We start from the raw sequence: 19,909 nt of genomic DNA, 5'->3' as shown, positions 1-19,909 counted from the left end.
ATCTACTGACGCTTTCTTCTTTAAAAATAAAGAAACAGCAAACGTTACCCAATTTTTGATTTTGTGGAAGCCTGTTCATGACATAACTAAAACTCCTATCTAAGCTTGAAACTACATTTTAATATCATTGTTAAAATAATGTGCGATTTTTACCTAACATGAATTTTCATTTTTAGAAGCGAATGCTATATCCGTGTTTTGGAGTTTCCACAGATAGGACTCCTAAGGACACACATTTTTACCCTAACCATAACCCACATAGACATAAATTTTTAGCCTAACTATAACCCACAAAGTTTTACTGATGGCGATTTATGGAACAGACCATAAATACCCAAAGCATCTTCCATCTATAGCCTTGAGCCCCTAGAGGGGCACAGGCCATCCACAATTTTGTAGATGCTTCTGTAGAGAGGAGTTTTTTTTGGGGGTGGGGGGGTTAGGGTGCTGGCTCCACACCCAACCTTCCCAGAAGGTACATACAGCACCTAGCCTTCCCAAATAGTCACCCATCTGGTACTGGCCAGGCTCAACATTGCTTAACTTTGGTGATCTTGCAAGAACCAGTGTGTCAACGTGATTGTGTCATACCCAAAGCATCTTGCACTTTGAGAATCACGAAATAATATAAGAAGGCAGACGACACAAAAACATAAATGCAAAAACACGATTACAAATTTTGGTGCTTGTTCAGAATTTCACTGATGAAAAAAAATAAATAAATAAAAATCTGTATGGTGTACATGCCCATGATGAAAAAAAAAAAAAAAAAATCATACAACAGAAATCATCATGCAAAGTAATCAAGTCGTTTTATTTTTAAATGTGAATCAAATTTTATGGAAGAATTTTTAGTTCTATTAACCATTCCATGGGTGACGTTTTTTTTTTTTTTTTTTTTACTCATTATTTGAAAATGGTAAATCTTATTCTTTGTTTTATATTTCAGTTTACGAGCGTCGAAGGTTTTGTTAGTGGGTTTGCGTGGGCTTGGAGCAGAAATCGCTAAAAACATTGTCCTTGCGGGCATCAACTCGCTCACCATGCTTGACCACACCAAGGTAAGCATAAGTACTTCTCTCATTTTCCTTCTAAGTTCTAAGAAATCAAGGGGGTTCCCCCTACTTGGGGCTAACACTTTAACTCTATATGAGATACGTAGATGTTTAAATGTTTCCGTTAAAGTTCAATGAGTTAGTAAAGAAGTTGAGAACCTCATTTTCCTCTCCCTAATTTACCATTTAAATATGTTATAGGATATCTTTCCTGTCGTTTCTTGGTCTTATTGGATTCCAGGACAAGAATTCTTCTAGTCTGGTGGAGTATCCAGTTTCATGTTGCTACTATAGGTAACAGCATTTGGAGAAAATGCACTATTCCTTGTGAAAACCAGTGTTTGTTAGCCATACCGTGGAGATCTTGTTTGGGCTGCGAATACTATGTGATTCTAAATGATGGAGTACTGCTGCCACATCTTGGCAGGAGCTGCTAAAAACAGCCTATCCTGTCTTGACAGAGTACGAAATAGACGTCGTGGCTTAGTGAAGGATGCCTTTTTCTTTTCCCTGCAACCTCTCTCCCACAGAAGAGACATTGCGAGCCTGTCTTTGTTTTATCGTTACTTCCATGGCAAGTGCTCGTCTGAGCTCCAATCTCTAGTCCCCCCTCGCCAATATTTCACGAAAAACACCCGTCTAGCTGAAACCACTGCCAATAATTTTCCCCACTCTTTAACTGTGTCTAAATCAAAACGTAGATTCCGTGAGCAAAGCTTCTTTCTTAGAAGTGCACGCCTGTGGAACTCTGTTCCGTTTGCCTGTTTCCCACCTGACTACAACTTGGATGTCTTCAAGTCGAACATAAACAAATTCCTGATGACCCCCGCCCCCTTAAGTAAGACACTTTATCAAATCTCCATTACTACGATATTACCCCATTGATTACTGTACACGCGATAACCCTTATCCTCGAGTGGCTTCCGGGCCTTGATAAGTGGTGACTACCATGTGGAAAAAAAAAAAAAATTAGTCGGGGTTTACTTGTAGGGAAAAATATCCTCATTCCAGGTTGTTCTGACAAACCCTGTACAGAGAGAGACCTTAGACACTTGAGGATAGTGCCGAGTGAAGTTCTTTTCAATAGATATTCAAGTTTGTGGTGGCTGTGATTAACCAGAGGTGAAATCAAATGATAGAAATAGTCTTGATTTAACTTATCGCCACCATAAAAAGTGCTCATCTGTGCCTGCAGAATCTGAGCATGAAAAAGAAAAAGTGTAGGCTGGAACGTGTGACTGATATGTTCTGCTGTTTATGAAAGACAACCCGAACAGAAGATAGTTGTGTTTTAGCACTCTAAGGGCTGAAATCCTTAAGCTACTTTTGACCTATAACCTCCTTCATGACCATGATCTTAAATGGAACACATACATTAAATCCGTTGCCAAGGCTACTGGAAAAATGGTGGGATCCTTCTATCGATCCAGTACATATCTCACTGCTGATGCAATTCTCTATCTATATAAGAGCCAGGCACGTCCAAGGATGGAGTACTGTTGCCACATCTGGGAAGGAGTTGATAGAAAGGACTTATCCTGCCTTGATAGAGTTCAAAATAGAGTTTGTAGCTTAGTAGAGGGATGTCTTTTTCTCTTCCCTGCAACCTCTTTCTCATAGAAGAGATGTTGCGAGTTTGTCTCTGCTTTATCGTTATTTTCATGGCAGGTGATTGAGCTTCTATCTCTGGTCCCCCCTTGTCAAACTTTCACAAGAAACACCCGCCTAGCAGAAAACACTATCAATAATTTCTCCCCACTCTTTATCTGTGCCTAAACCTAAACGTAGATTCTATGAACAGAGCTTCTTTCTTAGAACTGCACGCCTATGGAATTGTCTTCCGTTTGCCTGCTTTCCGGCTTACTACAATACGGTTGTCTTCAAGTCTAATGTAAACAAGTTTTTGATGAGCCGTCCCATAAAAGTTTACAAATTTACCGAATTTCCATTACTAACGATTACTTTAGTGTCCAATTTCTACTGTACACTCTTTAACCCTTATCCTCGAGTGGCCTCTTGGCCTTGATAAGTGGTGATGCCTATGTAAAAAAAAAAAAAAAATGACCATTACGACCTCCCTTGGGATCTTCTCTTCATTCTGGCATCCAAATGTGAACTGAGAGGACTCGATCTGAAGCTGTTTCATCAGATTTCAGCTAAACCAATGCAAAACCACATTTTCCATCCGCATGTCGACTCCCTGGAATAGACTGCTGCTTGATGTTATCATCGTACCCACAACAGATCAGTTCAAGATGAAGTTAGACAGGTTCTTGTCAACTGTATTTCTGTCTAAATTTACAGCGCTCCTCCCTCCCTCTTTGTTCACTTTCCTTTTTTATTTCTCTCTCTTCCCACGCCCTTAATGGCAATGAAACATGTTATACCTATGCTGAATAAATTGACACATAATTTCACTTCTATTTAAATTTATATAACCCCAAGCAACACTGAGTACCCCTGGCTTCAAAACCTAATAGGTATTGCTCTTTTCTCTTCCCTGAAACCTCTTTCCCACAGAAGAGACATTGTGAGCCTGTCTCTGGTCTATCGTTATTTTCATGACAAGTGCTCGACTGAACTCAAATCTAGTACTCCCCCTTGCCAAACTTTTACAAAAAAAAACACTCAACTAGCAACAACCACTATATACTATTTCCCTCCACTCTCTATCTGTGCCTAAATCTAAACGCAGATTCCATGAACAAAGCTTCTTTCCCAGAACTGTCCGCCTGTGGAACACTGTTCTGCTGTCCTGCTTCCCGGTTGAATGCAACATGGTAGCCTTAAAATTTGCTGGTTTGCAATAGCTATTTTTTTTTGTTTTTCCTCGTGTTTAATTCTTCAATTATGTCATTCGTTAATTTATTGTTTTTCAGGTAACAGAAGAAGATCGTTGTTCGCAGTTCTTGGTGTCAAGAGATGATATCGGGAAAAATGTGAGTACCGGGAATATTTTTAAATAAATTTACTTGTAGTTAAAAATTTCAATATCTTGCATGACAAAGGAATGCAAATGAAACAATAATAAAATATTTTCTGTGGTTATTAAAATATTGACTTGATTACGATAAAAAAAAAAAAACCGTGTAGGCATTAAAAAATCTTTTCTTTGTTAAATTAGCAGGGTGACCCGATGTGGTCCGGGATTGAATAATGATCAACAAATGTTTCACACTCCCATAATTTTATTGTCATCAAAATCAGTGAAATCGCCCATAGAGGTCCTAAGTAATTCGCAAATGTATATTTTGGTCGGCCACACTGAGGATTGAACCTTCAACCTTCAGGAGAATATCACTTATACAATTGATTTTTCCAGTACTCTAACCACTGCGCCACACCTTGCGGACAATTCTTGTACGAATTTTAGGAGCCTTAAACCTACTTTAAGAAACGTGAAAATCACACTCAAGATAAGAACAGTAGTCCGATGAATAATAATACATGATCAACGAATGTTTCACACTCCTATATTTTTGTTGGCATCAAAATCAATGAAATCGACCAATGTTTTTTTTTTTTTTTTTTTTAATCAAATCTATCGATTGCCTGCTCTAGTTGGGGACCCATCACGGTGCACTGAGAGAAAGCTTTAGAAGCCTCCCCGCAGTGACTTAATCAAAAAAAAAAAAATGGTGGGGAGGGGGTGGTTTATGGTCATCCTTGTCACTGTATCTTTGTTGACTAATCTGATCTTAGCTAGAGCTCTGTCACCATAATACCACATTCACACCAGGGTGTCATGCTACCTAAGACTCCCAAATGAAATGTATTTTTAAAAAATATATATATAACTAATCTATGTAAAAAAAAAAAAAAAAAAAAAAAAGAAAATAGAATTTTATAAAGGTCGCTTTATTAAAGAAAATTTTTTATTGGCGTTGGGTAAGGAAGTCCAAAAAAACAAACAGTGTTAAGACCTTCCTAACCCTTTCTAGATGGTAGAATGCCCACTGTTTGTTTTTGATAGGGGCCGAAAACAAGCAGGTCGATCTCTAAATGATGCTGAATTCTAATAAAGTTCTTTGATATCAGTATGAAAGCTATGGAGGAAGTGTGAAAGTCTTGAAGCAAGATTTGCCATAGGAGACATGGTACCAGAAACCAGAAACAGCCACCAGTTTGTCTCATTGCCGACGTAAAAAATTCTTGAGATCTCTGATATTTCAGGAATGCAATACGTAAAATGTGTTGCTAATTCTGGTGAATCAGCATTATGAATTAATGCAGAAGAAGGTGATGTAATCGTCAAGTTAATGCACCTCGTGGACCACGGAAGACATTCCATTTGCCGCAAATTAATGATACTTGGTTTGTTCTAATCAAGAACATTCTTTGCATTGTCTACCTAGGAAGAACATACAAGATAACTGATGAGGAGACTGAGAAAACAATTTCGGAATTTAAGTTACATAACGAAAACAGTATTTAGATGTTGTCATATGTTGATTTTTGTTGTGAAGTGTTTTATTCTAAAGATCTGATCACTGTAAGAGTTTTTTTTTAAAACTTTTACTTTCTATAACTTCTGAACCCTCGGAAACCCCCCCCCCCCCCCAAAAAAAAAACAAACTTTGATTAGACACTGAGTGAACAAAAAACTTTTTTTACCATTTTTTGGTTCCGTATGACTTCATAATGTCTGCATGAATGTCCAAAAGAAAATAATCTTGGTACCATCTCAACCATATGATTTTTTCCCCCCTATTGGAGCACATGTGAAAAATTTCAAAATCTCATAAATTAATCTGATGCCATTTTTGGATTCCCCTTGTCAAAAAACTTACCCGTGTGAATTTTCAGGATCACATCATCAACCTGAAAGAACAGTTGGAAATGACTTATATATTATACATTACGACCATGTAATCCCTACAGCAACCTACCTTGAAAATGCAGCTGTTAAACCTGACATAGTTATATGGAATAAGTCAGAAAGAGTGGCAACCTTAATTGAAGTGAGTATTCCCAATGATGGAGGTCTGAACAGAGCTGAAAGAGAGAAACAGACCAAATACCAAGGTCTCATGTATGATATGAAAAGAAACTGGAATCTTAGAGAGATATCAATCATACCAGTTATTATAGGTGCCACAGGGCTTATGAAGAAGAACCTGAAGTCTTACCTAACTAATATTCCTGGTGAACCAAGTGCAAAAGAGATCCAGACAATTGCACTTAAGGGAACAACAAGGATACTAAAAAGAGCTCTTGGCTGGGCTGTTTCAATAAAAAGCAGGGCAATGTTGGCAGCTAGTTTGGCTGCTCTATGTTACAATCTTCAAAGGAAGAAAAAAAAAAAAAAAAGTGGACTCATGAAAAAGAATTTCAAAAACTACCTGGCAAATATACCTGGTGAACCAAGTGCAAAAGAGGTTCAAACTGTTGAACTTACGGGGACGGTCAGAATTTTAATAAGATCTCTAAGTTGGAATATCTGAGTTAGTGGGTGAATGTTTGGCATCTGGTAGGATGCCCCATCCCCAGCTTGAACAAACTAAGAAAATAAAAAAAAAAACATTAAAAAAAATGTAATTATTAAAATGTCACCTGGTTGACATCTCAAAATTTATGCAAATTGAAAAATGTTCTCAATTGACAACCACTTGGAGTTACGTGCTGAAATTTTCATGATGTCCAATTGTGGTGCATGTTACAGTAAAATCTGAAGACATGGGTGTTAAGCTCTGGATGATTTGGCATGGAATTACTCGGGTGCTTGTTAAGAATTCTTTCAATGAAAAAAACAAAAATAAAGGAAAATCTGCATGTTATACGTACCCGTGATTGAAAGAAAATAATATACACCAAAAATCATGTAAATTGATCAAATTGTTTTATTTTTGTAAAGAAAATCATTTTTAAGTGAATTTGAGTTTTTCCAGTGCATCATCCTCCTCAGGTTATGAATGGCTTTCTAAAATCTCGAAAAAGTTTAAATTATTTGGAGTTATCTCCCTTATTCCTTCAAACTTGTAGTGTTGCGAGATTTTCACTCAGTTTGGCCATAAATTTTGATTTTCTTATTTAAAATTTTTTAAGCAATGCACATGATTTTTGTTATATTTTTTCCATCACGTATGTACGCCATACAAATTGAAAACAAAATTTTTTTTTTTTTTTTTTTTTCCATGGTGGGGAGGGAATTTATGACTAGCACCTACCAAAAAATAAATTTATTATTTATACTTATTTATTTTGTACTGATTTTGAATCTTGACTCTGCTTATTCAAAACTAAAGTTTCTTGAGCAATTTACATGATTTTTGGAATATGATTTTTTTTTTTTTTCGGTACAGATTTTTCATAATTTTTGTTTTTTCTATGGGGGAAGGCGGATTCTGGACAGACACCAAAAATACTTTTAAATTACTTAATCAATTTACAGTAGTACCCCGGGATACGGCATTAAAAATTAGTAATGAAATACAGTACAGTATATTATAATACACATGTATATAATCAAATAATATAAATAACACTGTAAGGCGGGGCAAATGCTGTAACCAGGGGCTGGAAAAATATTGTATTCCACATTGTAACCTGAAAAAAAAGTATGCTTAGGCTACTGTATCCCAGGGTCCTACTTTACGTGATTTTTGGTGTATGATATTTTTTTCCCGTCATGGCTGCATACAGATGTTTCTCTTTTTTTTTTACGTTGAGGTAGGAATTCTAGACAGGCACTAAAAAGAAAAAAAAAATTACTTGATCAATTTACATGATTTTTGGTTTATGATGTTCATTTTCGTCATGGTTACATCCATCATACAGATTTTTTTTTTTCTTTTTTTTACGGTGGAGGAAGGAATTCTGAACAAGCACCCCAAAAAACTAACGAAGTCTCCATTTTGAACTGCTTTTGAACCTCAACTCTGCAAGACGGAAAATAATTTAAAACTTTTCACTTAAATGGATTTTGATTGTGGTATCTTATCATTTTTTTTTTTTACATTCTTTTCTAGCGTGCTGTTGCCTCTCAGGAAGCCACACAGAAGCTGAATCCGATGGTGAAGATCAGTGTGGACACCGATGATGTTGCTGCGAAACCTGACGAGTTCTTTCATGGCTTCAATGTGATCTGTGTCACCTGCGCCACGCATACCGTCTTGGAAAGAATCAACAAAATCTGCCATGACAAAAGCATCCAGTTCTTTGCCGGGGACGTTTTCGGCTATTTTGGCTACATGTTTTCCGATCTTGGCAAACACGAATATGCAGAGTAAGTTTTAAATAGTTTTACAAGTAAAGAATTATAGCTCTTTTTAGATATACTAGCAGGCCACCTGGCGTTGCCTGGTCATAAAATATGTTTAAATATGATATTCTAATTTATGCAGATTTTGTCTTTATTATTAAAGTGGCAATTCTGTATTGATTATTATATTGTACCCAATACTGAATAGTGCCTCCCCCTCCCTTCCCAATGTGGTCCAGTCGTAAAATACGCTTACATATGATATTTTAATTTATGCAGATTTCATATTTATTATTATAAAGACAATAATCTACTGATTATTGTATTGTACCCAATACATAGTAATTATTTCAAAAAGTTAAAAAAACAAAACTGCCTTGGGTGCCATCACCTAGAATCAAAACCAAAACATAATTCTCGAGCCTTATTCGCCCTCTGACCTAAATCTATACGCATACAAAAAATTAATAAAAATAATGTTGTTTAAGATATAAATGTATATTTGCACATGCGTAGAAGTAACATGTTTAGTTGACTTACACCTACCAAGTTCTAATTATATTTTAATGTTGACCCCTTAGCAGCTATTTTTACTGGCTAAAAACCAAATCAAATTTCTTCCACAGGTCCAAATCTTCTATATATCTAGTTTCAAGTCTATAGATCAGAAATTGAAAGTAGTTTGGTAGACATTCCTCACACAAGCAAAGCCACTTTATAATGTATAACTTAATTAAAAACGATACTATTAACCCGACACCAGGTCAAACAAATGTAGTATGAGTTGACTTGTCCATTCAAAGAATGCCTTCCTAACCAATATGCAAATTCATATAGTACATATATTGCAATATATGTACCAATGTATTATTATTGGTACATGGGAAGAAGGTAAGCTCTCTCTACCATGCTAGAAAACTACTGACACCTGAAAGTATCCTGTACCTCTATAAGGCCACCATTCACCCATGTATGGAGTATTGCTGCCACATTTGGGCTGGTGCACCTGCTGCTAGTCTCTCGCTCCTAGACAAGGTTCAAAAGAGTCGCCAATCTGATAGGCCCTGAACTGGCATCTAAGCTTCAGCCTCTGTCCCATCGACGAAACGTTGCATCCCTCTGCCTGTTCTACAAGTATTTTAATGGTGAATGCTCTGACAAACTGCAGACACTTGTGCCCCCACAACGTAAACACCCTCAACAAACCCGACAGGCAGCTAAATCCCACCCCCACGCAGTAGAGATCCCTAGATGTAAAAGATCTTTCTACTCCAGTAGTTTCTTCCCCAGAACTGCTAGACTCTGGAATTCCATTCCAGGTTCCTGCTTTCTCAACTGTACTGACAGGCAGAAGTTCAAGTGTAACGTGAACCGACATCTTACTGCCCAAATCCTAACATAGTGCCCCAGTAGCTGCTGCCCCTGATAGTAGCCCCCCTACACCAAAGTGGCAATGTGCCTTGTTTGGGTGAAAATGTAATTAAAAAAAAAAAATATATATATATATATATATATACCAATATATAATTATTATTGATACATATATTGCAATATATATACCAATATATAATTATTATTGATACATATATTGCAATATATATACCAATATATAATTATTATTGATACATATATTGCAATATATATACCAATATATAATTATTATTGGTACATATATTGCAATATATATATATATATACACCAATATATTATTATTGGGGTTTACAACACCATGCCAGAACAATATGTAACGACGACAACACATACCAGGAGGAGTTGGGCCACCTAAGAATACCCCCCCCCCCCCATCAAAATGACTACCCAGAGAGTGTTACATCAGCTCAGGAAAACCTAGAGCAAAGACAAAACCTGAAAATTTGCCATGGTGTGCACACCATACATAAATATGCAGTCGATATATCAGAATAATATTAAAGAGTGATTTGACTCTCAAAAAACACTTAGTACGAGTCAAGCCTCCAACCGAAAGTCTCACAAGAAAAAACTGAGATTTCATGCAAATACTGAAAACTATACAAAGATGAAACTGGTCGCGCCTTAAAGATAAGGCTAGAACAACACTGTAAAGCTGTGACACAAGGAGAGGTTGTAAAGTCGAAACTAGCTGATCACATATGGAAAGAAAAAGAAACCCGCTTCCCTTTGTGAAACGAGGTCAAAATAATTGAAAGGAATGCAAGATGGAGGGTCAGGCGACTCAAGGAGGCAACATTTTAGCTAAGAAAAAGAAAAATGTCTAAGTAGACCAAGCCTGGAATTTAGTAACATTTGGGAGTTTCTAATTGTAGGAAAAACAAACATTGTATACCCTTAAAATTTTGGCCTGGTGACTGTCGAAAGACAATCCAACCGAAATGTTGCACTAACAACATTAAAGATGAGAACAATAGTCCAATCAATAAAAGTAATATAAACAATCAACCCTCATCTCAAAAATTCGGAACATTAAAAATCGTTTTTAGTTCTTGATAACATTAACTGAATGTTTACCATGGTTATGCTTGCCTGTAACAATGGACTCTCCCGTTGGTTTCGACGCATGAGGTTCCACCACAACAACTAAATTGCTCAGAAATCCTCACAGATGATTTGTTTATAGTGGTGAAGGCTTTGTGTAGAACCAACCACACTTTTTGGTATTACTGCTAACCTTTGTCGTTGCAGACGACTGCCACAGAACAAAGTATACAGTAGACCGCAGGTTTTTACATCAGTTTCCTTCTCCTAGATACGTCTTAACGAAGACTGAGGGGGCATCTCTCTCAGTGAATTAATGCGCCCCCAGATACCAACCTGGAAATTTCTATGACCCTGCATGGTACATACAGCACCTAACCTTCTCAAATGGTCACCCATCTGGTACTTGCTAGGCTCAATGTTGCTTAACTTCGGTGATCTGGCGAGAACCAGTGTGCCAACGTGATTGTGCCGTATGTATGGGTCTATTTAGGTAGCGTATTCTCATTGAGATAAGTGTTATTAAAAAAGACTGGTGAAGGTGAAAAAGAAAATAGTGAAACAAAAATTATCATGCAACAATTATTAGAAAACAATATATTTCCTGGTCAGAAATCTATTTTCAGGGAAGGTAATAGTAATTCTTATAGGGCCTGTCGGCTGATTCGCTGTCCAGATTCAGAATCTAAAATTTATAGTATAAGTTTTTTTTTTTTTTTTAGAGATTGATTAGATGTAACTATTTTTAAAATAAATATTAGAGAAAAGAATATTTTTTGGTTAAAATTACGGTACTTGTACAGTTTAGTCATGACATTAAAAAATGAAAATATCAAAAAAAAGTTTAAATTGTATGTATCCGTTATAGAACGAAGTTCTCTGTAAAAAAAATTTCACTTAATTTCATCAAGTAGTTTTTTTTTTTTTTTTTTTTTACAGCGGAAAAACACGTTTTTATGAGAGCGCGTTGAAGGCGGCCATCTTGGATTTAAAAAAAAATTTGTTTGAATTTTAGAAATGACAAAGGGAGATAACTCCAGTTAAAGCGCTGACACCTCTCCCCATCTCTAATACTAGCTTTTCTTCCTAATAATCGAACATTTTGCTCAGTATCATAACAAATTGTTTTTTTCGCTGTAAAAAGAAACTACTTGATGAAATTAAGTGAAATTTTTTTTCAGAGAACTTTGTTCCATAATGAATACATACAATTTAAACTTTTTTTTTTTTTCGATATTTTCATTTTTTAACGTCTTGACTAAACTGTACAAGTACCAAAATTACATTTTTTAAACCATTTTAAATTCAAATAAATCGTTTAGTAATGCAGAAGAAGTTGATGAGGTAATTATATTATCATTTTCTGTAGGCATACAAATATTTTCCCTGTAAGTTGGAAAACATTTTCCAAGTGAATTATTTGAATTATTTGACTCGTTTCACTCTCAAAACAAATTGGGTGATGACATGTTAACTCGTTTTTGCCGGCATTGAATGCTAATACTGTTTCTCTTTACTTTTTTGCAGAGAAGTGCCAAAGCCAAAGGTAAAGGAGGCTGAAGACAATGAAAATGGTGAACCAAAGGCCAAACAAGCTAAGACAGAAGTGATAGAAACGGTGGTTGTGAAAAAGGTGAGTGGCCAATGGTAGACATTTTTTATAAAATTTTTTTTTAACTATCTGAATGGAATTATGAATGAAAGGTTTTATAAATATTTAATAATTATTCTTTTCATAATTAAGAGCAAGGTGTGTGTATATGTGTGTCTGTGTGCCCAAGGGAGGTAATTAAGAATCTAAAATTTATATTATAATATATATAATTAGTGATGGGACGATCCCAATATTATTCCTGATTCCGATACAATTACCGATTCCAATTTTTTATAAATCTCTAAATTTTTTAATTATAGAGTTCTTATTTTTCCTGATTACTGTAAAAACATATTAAATGTGCAGATATTTTCTCAAGCATAAAAATACACTTCTGGGGGATGATCTATGGATTTTAGTTTTACTGGTAGTTTTAAATCAATAACTATTTATCAGTTTATCATTACTATCAGCAGCGTAAAATTTTGTTTTAAACAAAATCAAGTAAAAAAAAAAAAAAAAAAAAAATTAAAAGAATCGTTTTTGGCATTGGCAAATCAGCACGTTTTTCTGATGCACCCATTCTGAATTTTCAGATTTCTAATTCCGAATAATCGTCCCAACACTAATATATATATATATATATAACTACTTAATTTACTCACATAAAATTAATATACGAAAGTATAGATTCATGCGTAAATTTTAAGTATTTACTTCAAAAGTGCTCAATACGTAGGTAGAGCTAGTTAGTAAGTTATAAAATGTATATGGCGATTAAGCTACACTGAATATTCTACGCATCAGCTTGGTTATTTGCATACATGTCATACAGCTACTACTGCCCATCAGTAGTTCTGCTATAGTTTTTTAATGTGGGTCAAAAATAAATATTGTCTCTATCTATAAGGATTTCCTGTTTACTGTCTAACGACAAAAAAGATAAAGTGTAGTATCAGAACAGTATCTTAATAAAAAAAGCCAATTTATTTAGTTAAATAAAAATAATTACAAAATCTTAAACTTAGGAACCTGTTTTTAATTTTGGGGGGTGGTAGGTGGTGAGTGTCATTCTCTTTGACATCAAAACTTTGGATTACTTATACTTGGCCTTCGGGACAAGATCAAAGTGTAGTATCTGTTCTTCAGATGCTGCACTTCTATTTCTTGTTCTCTTTCGGTGGAGGAGAAATCCTTCACGACTGAGACAATTTTTATTTTTGTACCCTTTCTCCACGTTAAAAAACGACCCTGGTGTCTAACTCTGTCTCGTGGGGAGGCATAGTAAATAGGTACTTTCAACTAGATTCTTTCGCCAAAATACCACATTCACTGTGTGGATTTAAATCTGCTTAAAATATCCCCAATTATTTTGAGGAAGTTTTTTTTTTTATAAATAATCTATATATCTATAAAAGTTAGAATGTGTGTGAGGACAACTCTCAACCTATTTTTGATCTACAGACTTGAAATTTGGTATATAGGGTATTCAGACATGTGGAAAACTTTCTAATCAGTTTTCATCCGGTATTTAGGGCTGCTAAGTGGTCAAAATTGAAAATTTTGTACCTGGGGGGGGGGTAATTGGATTTTTATCTGTTTGTCAACTGTTTCATGAATGTGCATGCGTGAATGGACAGATTACTTATGTTAAGAATAAGTAGGTCTAAAAACACTTTTTAAAGTTAGTGTCAAGCTGGTTATTGTACTTGATTCATGGTCTTTAGGTTTTGGTTTTGATCTCAGTTCGAGTATTTTTCTTTTTTTTTTTACTTACAAAAAGTGAACTGTTTAGAAAAAGCATGATACTGGCATGCATGTGTCTCAGTTTCTGTACGAATTAAAATATAATTATTTATGCATATTTTGTGACGGCAATGCCAGGCAGCCTACTAGTTATATATACAAGAGTGATGATGGGAGAGGGGAAGATCTACAAACATCCCTCCAAAGAATGAAAAATAAAGAAACTAACCAAAATGCTAATGGGCAGGTTAGTATAGACCTCTTAAACCTTTGCTAAGTGTCAGACTGTGACCCCTCGTGGCCCTACCGACAAGCCGCTGACCCCAGGCATCATGTGTCATGGATTTTTTGTTTGTCTTCTTATATTCTTATGGCCGTATCATCATTTTCTCACTGGCGGTCATCAATGGGGATGCACACAGGTCCACAAGTACAAAATCAAAACAAAACACAAAAAAACTAACAACCAATGCTTCACATAAATATATATCAGTTGGAATCTGTGTGTGTGAAACTGCCCTCTACATGCTGAAGTCCACATTTATATCTACTGTTGAGGCCGTATGCATCTATTGTTGTTAGTTCATCTGCCCATCTCCCTTTGGGAGCTCCAAGCAACCAACTGCTCTCTGCTGTATCCAAAATCCAACTGTCTACCTTGGAGTTCAGGCCTCAGCTGATTAAGCACCCGACTGATCTCCCCCCCCCCCATCAACTGTTGTTCCTTTTGTCATTTTCATACCTCCCCAACACTCAATGACCTCAGTTGAACATAGCGTCACTTTTTAAATGGGAGTGAGAGCTAAGTGTTTTGTCAACCGTTTGTGAAATGGTATTTTTAATACTTATATATATATATTTGTTTTATTTTCATTTTTCTTTGTTTTTTTTTTTTTTAAGATCACAGAGTTTGTGTGTTTCAACGATGCCTTCCATTTTGATTGGACTGTAGAAGCCAACAAAAGACGGCTGAAAAGATTACCAAAGACTTATTTCATTATGCATGGTGAGTTTATGGCCAGAAAATTTCCATTTCGTCAATTACAAAAGTTTCTGTTTGATTTGTATTTTTAAGAGCAAATATTTGAATGCAAAATATGTTGATTGCTAATGAGGATTTGGTCTGGTGCTATCTGAAGGTACTGGCTTCCTGACCAAATATGCTGCAAACATTGATGTTATTGCTTTTTTTTTTAATTTCCCTTTGCAAAACTCAATCATGTTCTGCAAAGTCAAGAACAAAACCAACATTTTTCCTCTACAAAACAACCAAACCAAACCCCATGAATAAATGTTTGAAGATATAAGAACTTGAAGTCATTTTTTCCAAAATTACTGGAATCGGAATTAAATATTCCGAAAAGAGTTGGTATGCTGTAAACCAAAATGAGTAAACCAAAGTAATGGAAGTGTGGTATCTGTTTAAAACTGAACTATGCTATTACTTCTATTGTAATATCTTGTTATGATTAGGGCTGTGACAATATTCTCTTTCAAATATGCTCTATATTCTTTTCATATGCCGGGAATATTCTTTAAGAATATGCTTGAGAATATGCTTTTTTTTACACGGGAATATTCTTTTTTAAAAAGAATATGCTTTTTTTGCATAGGAATATTCTTTTTAAAAAGAATATGCTGCTTTGAGACGGAATATTCTCTTTGGCTACCGTATATTTATTTTTATAAATCGCATATTTTCACTGTACTTCAAGCAAATATATTTATGCTAGGTACCTTAGATTTACGTTTGCAACAATATTAACCCTTTCGATTCCAATGGGCCGATATATCGGCCATGGGGATTTAAGATAAAAGAAGATCTACAGATATTTCGGCCTTACTATAGTATTTTAATAGAACGGGTATAGTTGAGTAGTTGGTAATTTTGCAATGTTAGGGTTGAAAGGGTTAATTATTTGTTTTTTTATAAATTCTTTTGATGATTTTGTAAAAGCTTCAGTTAATGCCGAAAACGCAAGAAAATATATAGAAAAAACGTTTATTTTTATGCTATAAATACTTCTAACAATTAAACACTATCAAGCTTAAACAAGTATTTTATTCATTGCATTTTACAATTAAATGCGTTAAGTTCTCAAAATTGAAACTTCTGCGGTTGTCTGCTAAAACGGTCTTATACTGGGAAAAAACTTGTTCCACGTCGCATGAGACTACTGGGGCATATTCAAGCTGGCCATTTCTTCGGCACTTAACACTTTTAAATGTTCTATGTCATCCAAATTTCCTTCATTTTCAAAAGCCTTCCCACTAATAAGTGCATCGAGACGTTTTAAAGTAGCAAAACCTTTGTTCTTTGAAATGACATTCTTCAGCTTTTTACGAAATTGGGAGTCATCCATCTCCTCAAGTGTCATTTCGACCTCTCTAATTAATTCAATAGATTTTGAAAGACTCAGCCCTTTAGTCTCCAACTTTGCAATATTTTTTGTTAAAATGGAAAAACTGTTGGCGATAAAGCCGAAATCAAATGGCAGTGATTCCTCATCCAACAGTTTTTTGGACTCCAATATACTTTGGGCCTCTGTTGAATCTAGAGATATTATGACAGAAGTAATTTCGGGCAAATGTTTGGCGTAATAATGCGCTGCATCTAACCACATACCGCATCTTGTTACAATGGGACTCGGTGGAAGGGGCACTCCTGGGGCTAGTTCCCTGAACTTTTCGATCCGATTGGGTGGTTTTAAAAATATACTTTTTACAGTTGAAATCAGTTTATTTACTTTTGGGTGCGCCTGCCTGACTAATTCCGCAACCCTGTGCAAGCCATGAGCCAAACAAGTAACGTGCACCATTTTCGGGTATAAAACCTGAAGAGCATTCATAGCTTTGGACATATATGCAGCTGCATCAGTGGTTACAAGAAGCACATTTATAAAAGGACTTGCTGCGGCCACAAAAACTGCAACGAATCGTTAAAAAAAGCAGCAATTGTAGAATGATTAACTTTTGGCAGACATGCAATATTTCACAAATAGCACTTGCTGCGTTCCTCTTCTACCCCAAGAATGCCAAACACAAAGCAAGCAATAAAACGCTGCTCTACATCAGTGGTTTCATCAATCGAGACCCACAGTTTCATTCCAGCAGCTTTTTCTCTGAGTGACTTCACTTTTGCTTCGTACACTTCACTAACGTAATATTTTCTTAGTGTAGTCTGATTTGGAATATTTCTATGTGTGTACCTATGAAGAAAGTCTTTGAACACATTATTGCTCCGTTTATGAAACGGAATATCCGCTGCAATCAACGCTTTGCATAAGTCAGCGTTGAACAAATTATTCGTACTGGCTCCTAAATCAGCTGCTGCAGTAGGAACTTCGCCTAACGTTGCCGTGTAGGTCTTTTTTGCCAGATGTGCGTTGGTTTTTAAATGCTGCTTTATTAGAGATTTTTTACAACTTTTGATCTGTCAAAATAAAAATCAATTATTTAATGGTAATATATACATTTAAAGGAAGGGTGGAAAAAGTTATTTGAAGCCGATTAACATTTATTAATTAACGTAAAAAGTAGATAAAATAAATTGTAAATTTCAACGTTCAATCAAAGTTTAATACAGCTAGATTTACCGTTATAGAATTTCAAAAACAAAATTACTATAACAACGCCAATCTATTAGTCAACTATATTGCAAATTTTATGTATTAAAGTTTGTTCCTACCTGGATATTGCAGTATTTGCAGGTTAAGCAATTGCCAGTGAACTGGTAATCTTCAAATTCATCGGCATATCTTGCCATCTGTTCAGCAGGAGTGCTAATTTTCGGCATTTTTTGTTTAGTTTTTTTTAGATCTTGTAAATTCGTCCTGGGTACTAACACGCTTTGAGTATCTACAAGGACGAGATGTCTGTACATATTTATATATATGCCTATAATATCACTCTTTTTCAACAGACCAAATTTTAGACCCTTTTTTTTTTTATGTAAATTCTAGTGGTGGGACGATTAATCGGAATCGTTAATCGTAAGAATCGTGTATTTTGGGAGGTATCGGAATCGGAATCGCATCGTTAAAAAATACCTTAATTTTCCGATTCCTTCATTACGATTCTTTTAGTCTGATGTTGAAAAAAAGAAAAAAAATTCCTGATATTTCTAACCGCAAGAGAGAAATAAAAAGAAACGAAAGAAATTCATTATTATCAGGGCAATGCTTAGTGCCCCTCCCTTACAAGGTTCATTCATTCAGATCTATTGTAATCAAAACTACAAAAGAGTTAACTTGAAAAGAAGTATGCAGGGCTCTACATTGCGAGTAAAAATAAAAAAAAAAACGCTTATCTTTTTGGCGATTGTTTTTTTTTACTGACAAATCTTCTAATACTGAATGAAAATGCTTTTTCAACTTATATTTTCTTAAAATAAAACGAGCAAAGTCAAATTATTTAAACAGTAAAAGGTTTAATAGAACAATATACTTTTTTTTCTTTTTTTAAAAGAAGGCTTTTAAAAGAAAGATCTCTAAAATGAAATTGATCACGTTGTATTATTTCGCAAAGTTTTGACAGTAGTCGGTTTCTTTTGAAGTTTCAAAAAAATCGACTCGATACCTATCTCTTCCAAACCGAAAGTTATTAAATAACCCCTTCGTTAATTTAAGGGTAATTAATTCAATTCAGTCAAGTTTTTTTTTTTTTTTAATTTCATTGAAATAAAATCCATTATTTTTTTTTCTCCAGAAAGATAAAACCCTGAATTTGATTATATTAAAAGCAGAATAATATAATCTTTTTTCTAGAATTTTAAATTGAAAATTAAAAGTGTTTTGCGCAGTTCTTTGCCGAACGAAAAAGAAATTAATATATATATTTTTAAAAGGTTTTGTAATCAGTTAATTTTTATGTCTAAATAATATTTATGATTAATTAAATAATTTCATTTTAAAAAGTATTTATAAATAGAATTTTACTAAGGACTTATAGTTGGGTTTGTATTACTGTACACATAGATTCGAAAAAGTTGTCAAAAAACAAATATATAACAAATAAATGTTATCAAAGGCAAGATAAGTTATTTTTCTACCTAACTGGATATATTTTTCGGGTTTTTATTCAATGTAACATGTTTATTCAGCTCGAAAAGCATACAGTGTTTACCGATGTATTGGAAAATTCAAAATGGCGCCCGACACTCTCTTTAACACGGTAAGTTTGGGAAAAGATGTTATAAATAATAAACTATACAAAATACTGCTAGAAACTCGCTCAATATATGTTACCGTGACATAGTTTGATATATATTCGGTGTTTTTTTAATAGTATTTTGTCTAGTTTATTATTTATAACACCTTTTCCCGAACTTACCATGTTAAAGAGAGTGTCGGGCGCCATTTTGAATTTTCCAATACATCGGTAAACACTGCATGTTTTTTCGAGCTGAATAAACATGTTACATTGAATAAAAACAAAAAAAAAATGTATCCAGTTTGGTAGAAAAGTAACTTATCTTGCCTTTGATAATATTTGTTTGTTATATATTTGTTTTTTGACAACTTTTTCGAATCTATGTGTACAGTAATACAAACCCGGTTATTTTGTATCTACGGCGCCATGTCACGTGGTATATTGTTTTTTTTTTTTTCATTACGCACGTTCATTTATAAATTATTAAATTAAATATTTATCTTTTTTATATTTAATTAGTATATATTTTCTTTCTCTTCCGCTATATTTTTTTATTTAATTCATTAAATCTGCTAATTATGAGGACCAAAATAATGAATCGTGTGTATTTATTCTCTAATTTTCTTGTTTTTGTTCTGTTATATAAATTCTATTTTATTTGTTTTTTCTCTGAAGGATAAATTCTAT

General features: G+C 34.6%; 1 protein-coding gene and 1 pseudogene across 1 annotated transcript in view; one reads left to right on the top strand and one right to left on the bottom strand.

Annotated features, from left to right (window-relative positions):
- LOC145255629 (SUMO-activating enzyme subunit 1-like) overlaps nt 1–19,909 on the top strand; it is a 55,067-nt gene that overhangs the window by 20,667 nt on the left and 14,491 nt on the right. Inside the window, exons 2-6 of the mRNA XM_080114156.1 lie at nt 950–1,061; nt 3,935–3,994; nt 8,024–8,280; nt 12,259–12,364; nt 14,972–15,077. Of these exons, the coding sequence (XP_079970282.1) occupies nt 950–1,061; nt 3,935–3,994; nt 8,024–8,280; nt 12,259–12,364; nt 14,972–15,077 (641 nt within the window). The remainder of the gene's footprint in view (nt 1–949; nt 1,062–3,934; nt 3,995–8,023; nt 8,281–12,258; nt 12,365–14,971; nt 15,078–19,909) is intronic.
- LOC145255886 (5S ribosomal RNA) lies at nt 11,094–11,210 on the bottom strand (annotated as a pseudogene).

Source organism: Euprymna scolopes, chromosome 31 (genome assembly GCF_053919585.1).
Source record: "Euprymna scolopes isolate OS-2025 chromosome 31, ASM5391958v1, whole genome shotgun sequence".
Taxonomy (NCBI): Eukaryota; Metazoa; Mollusca; class Cephalopoda; order Sepiida; family Sepiolidae; genus Euprymna; species Euprymna scolopes.
This window is presented reverse-complemented; position numbering and strand designations above follow the sequence as displayed.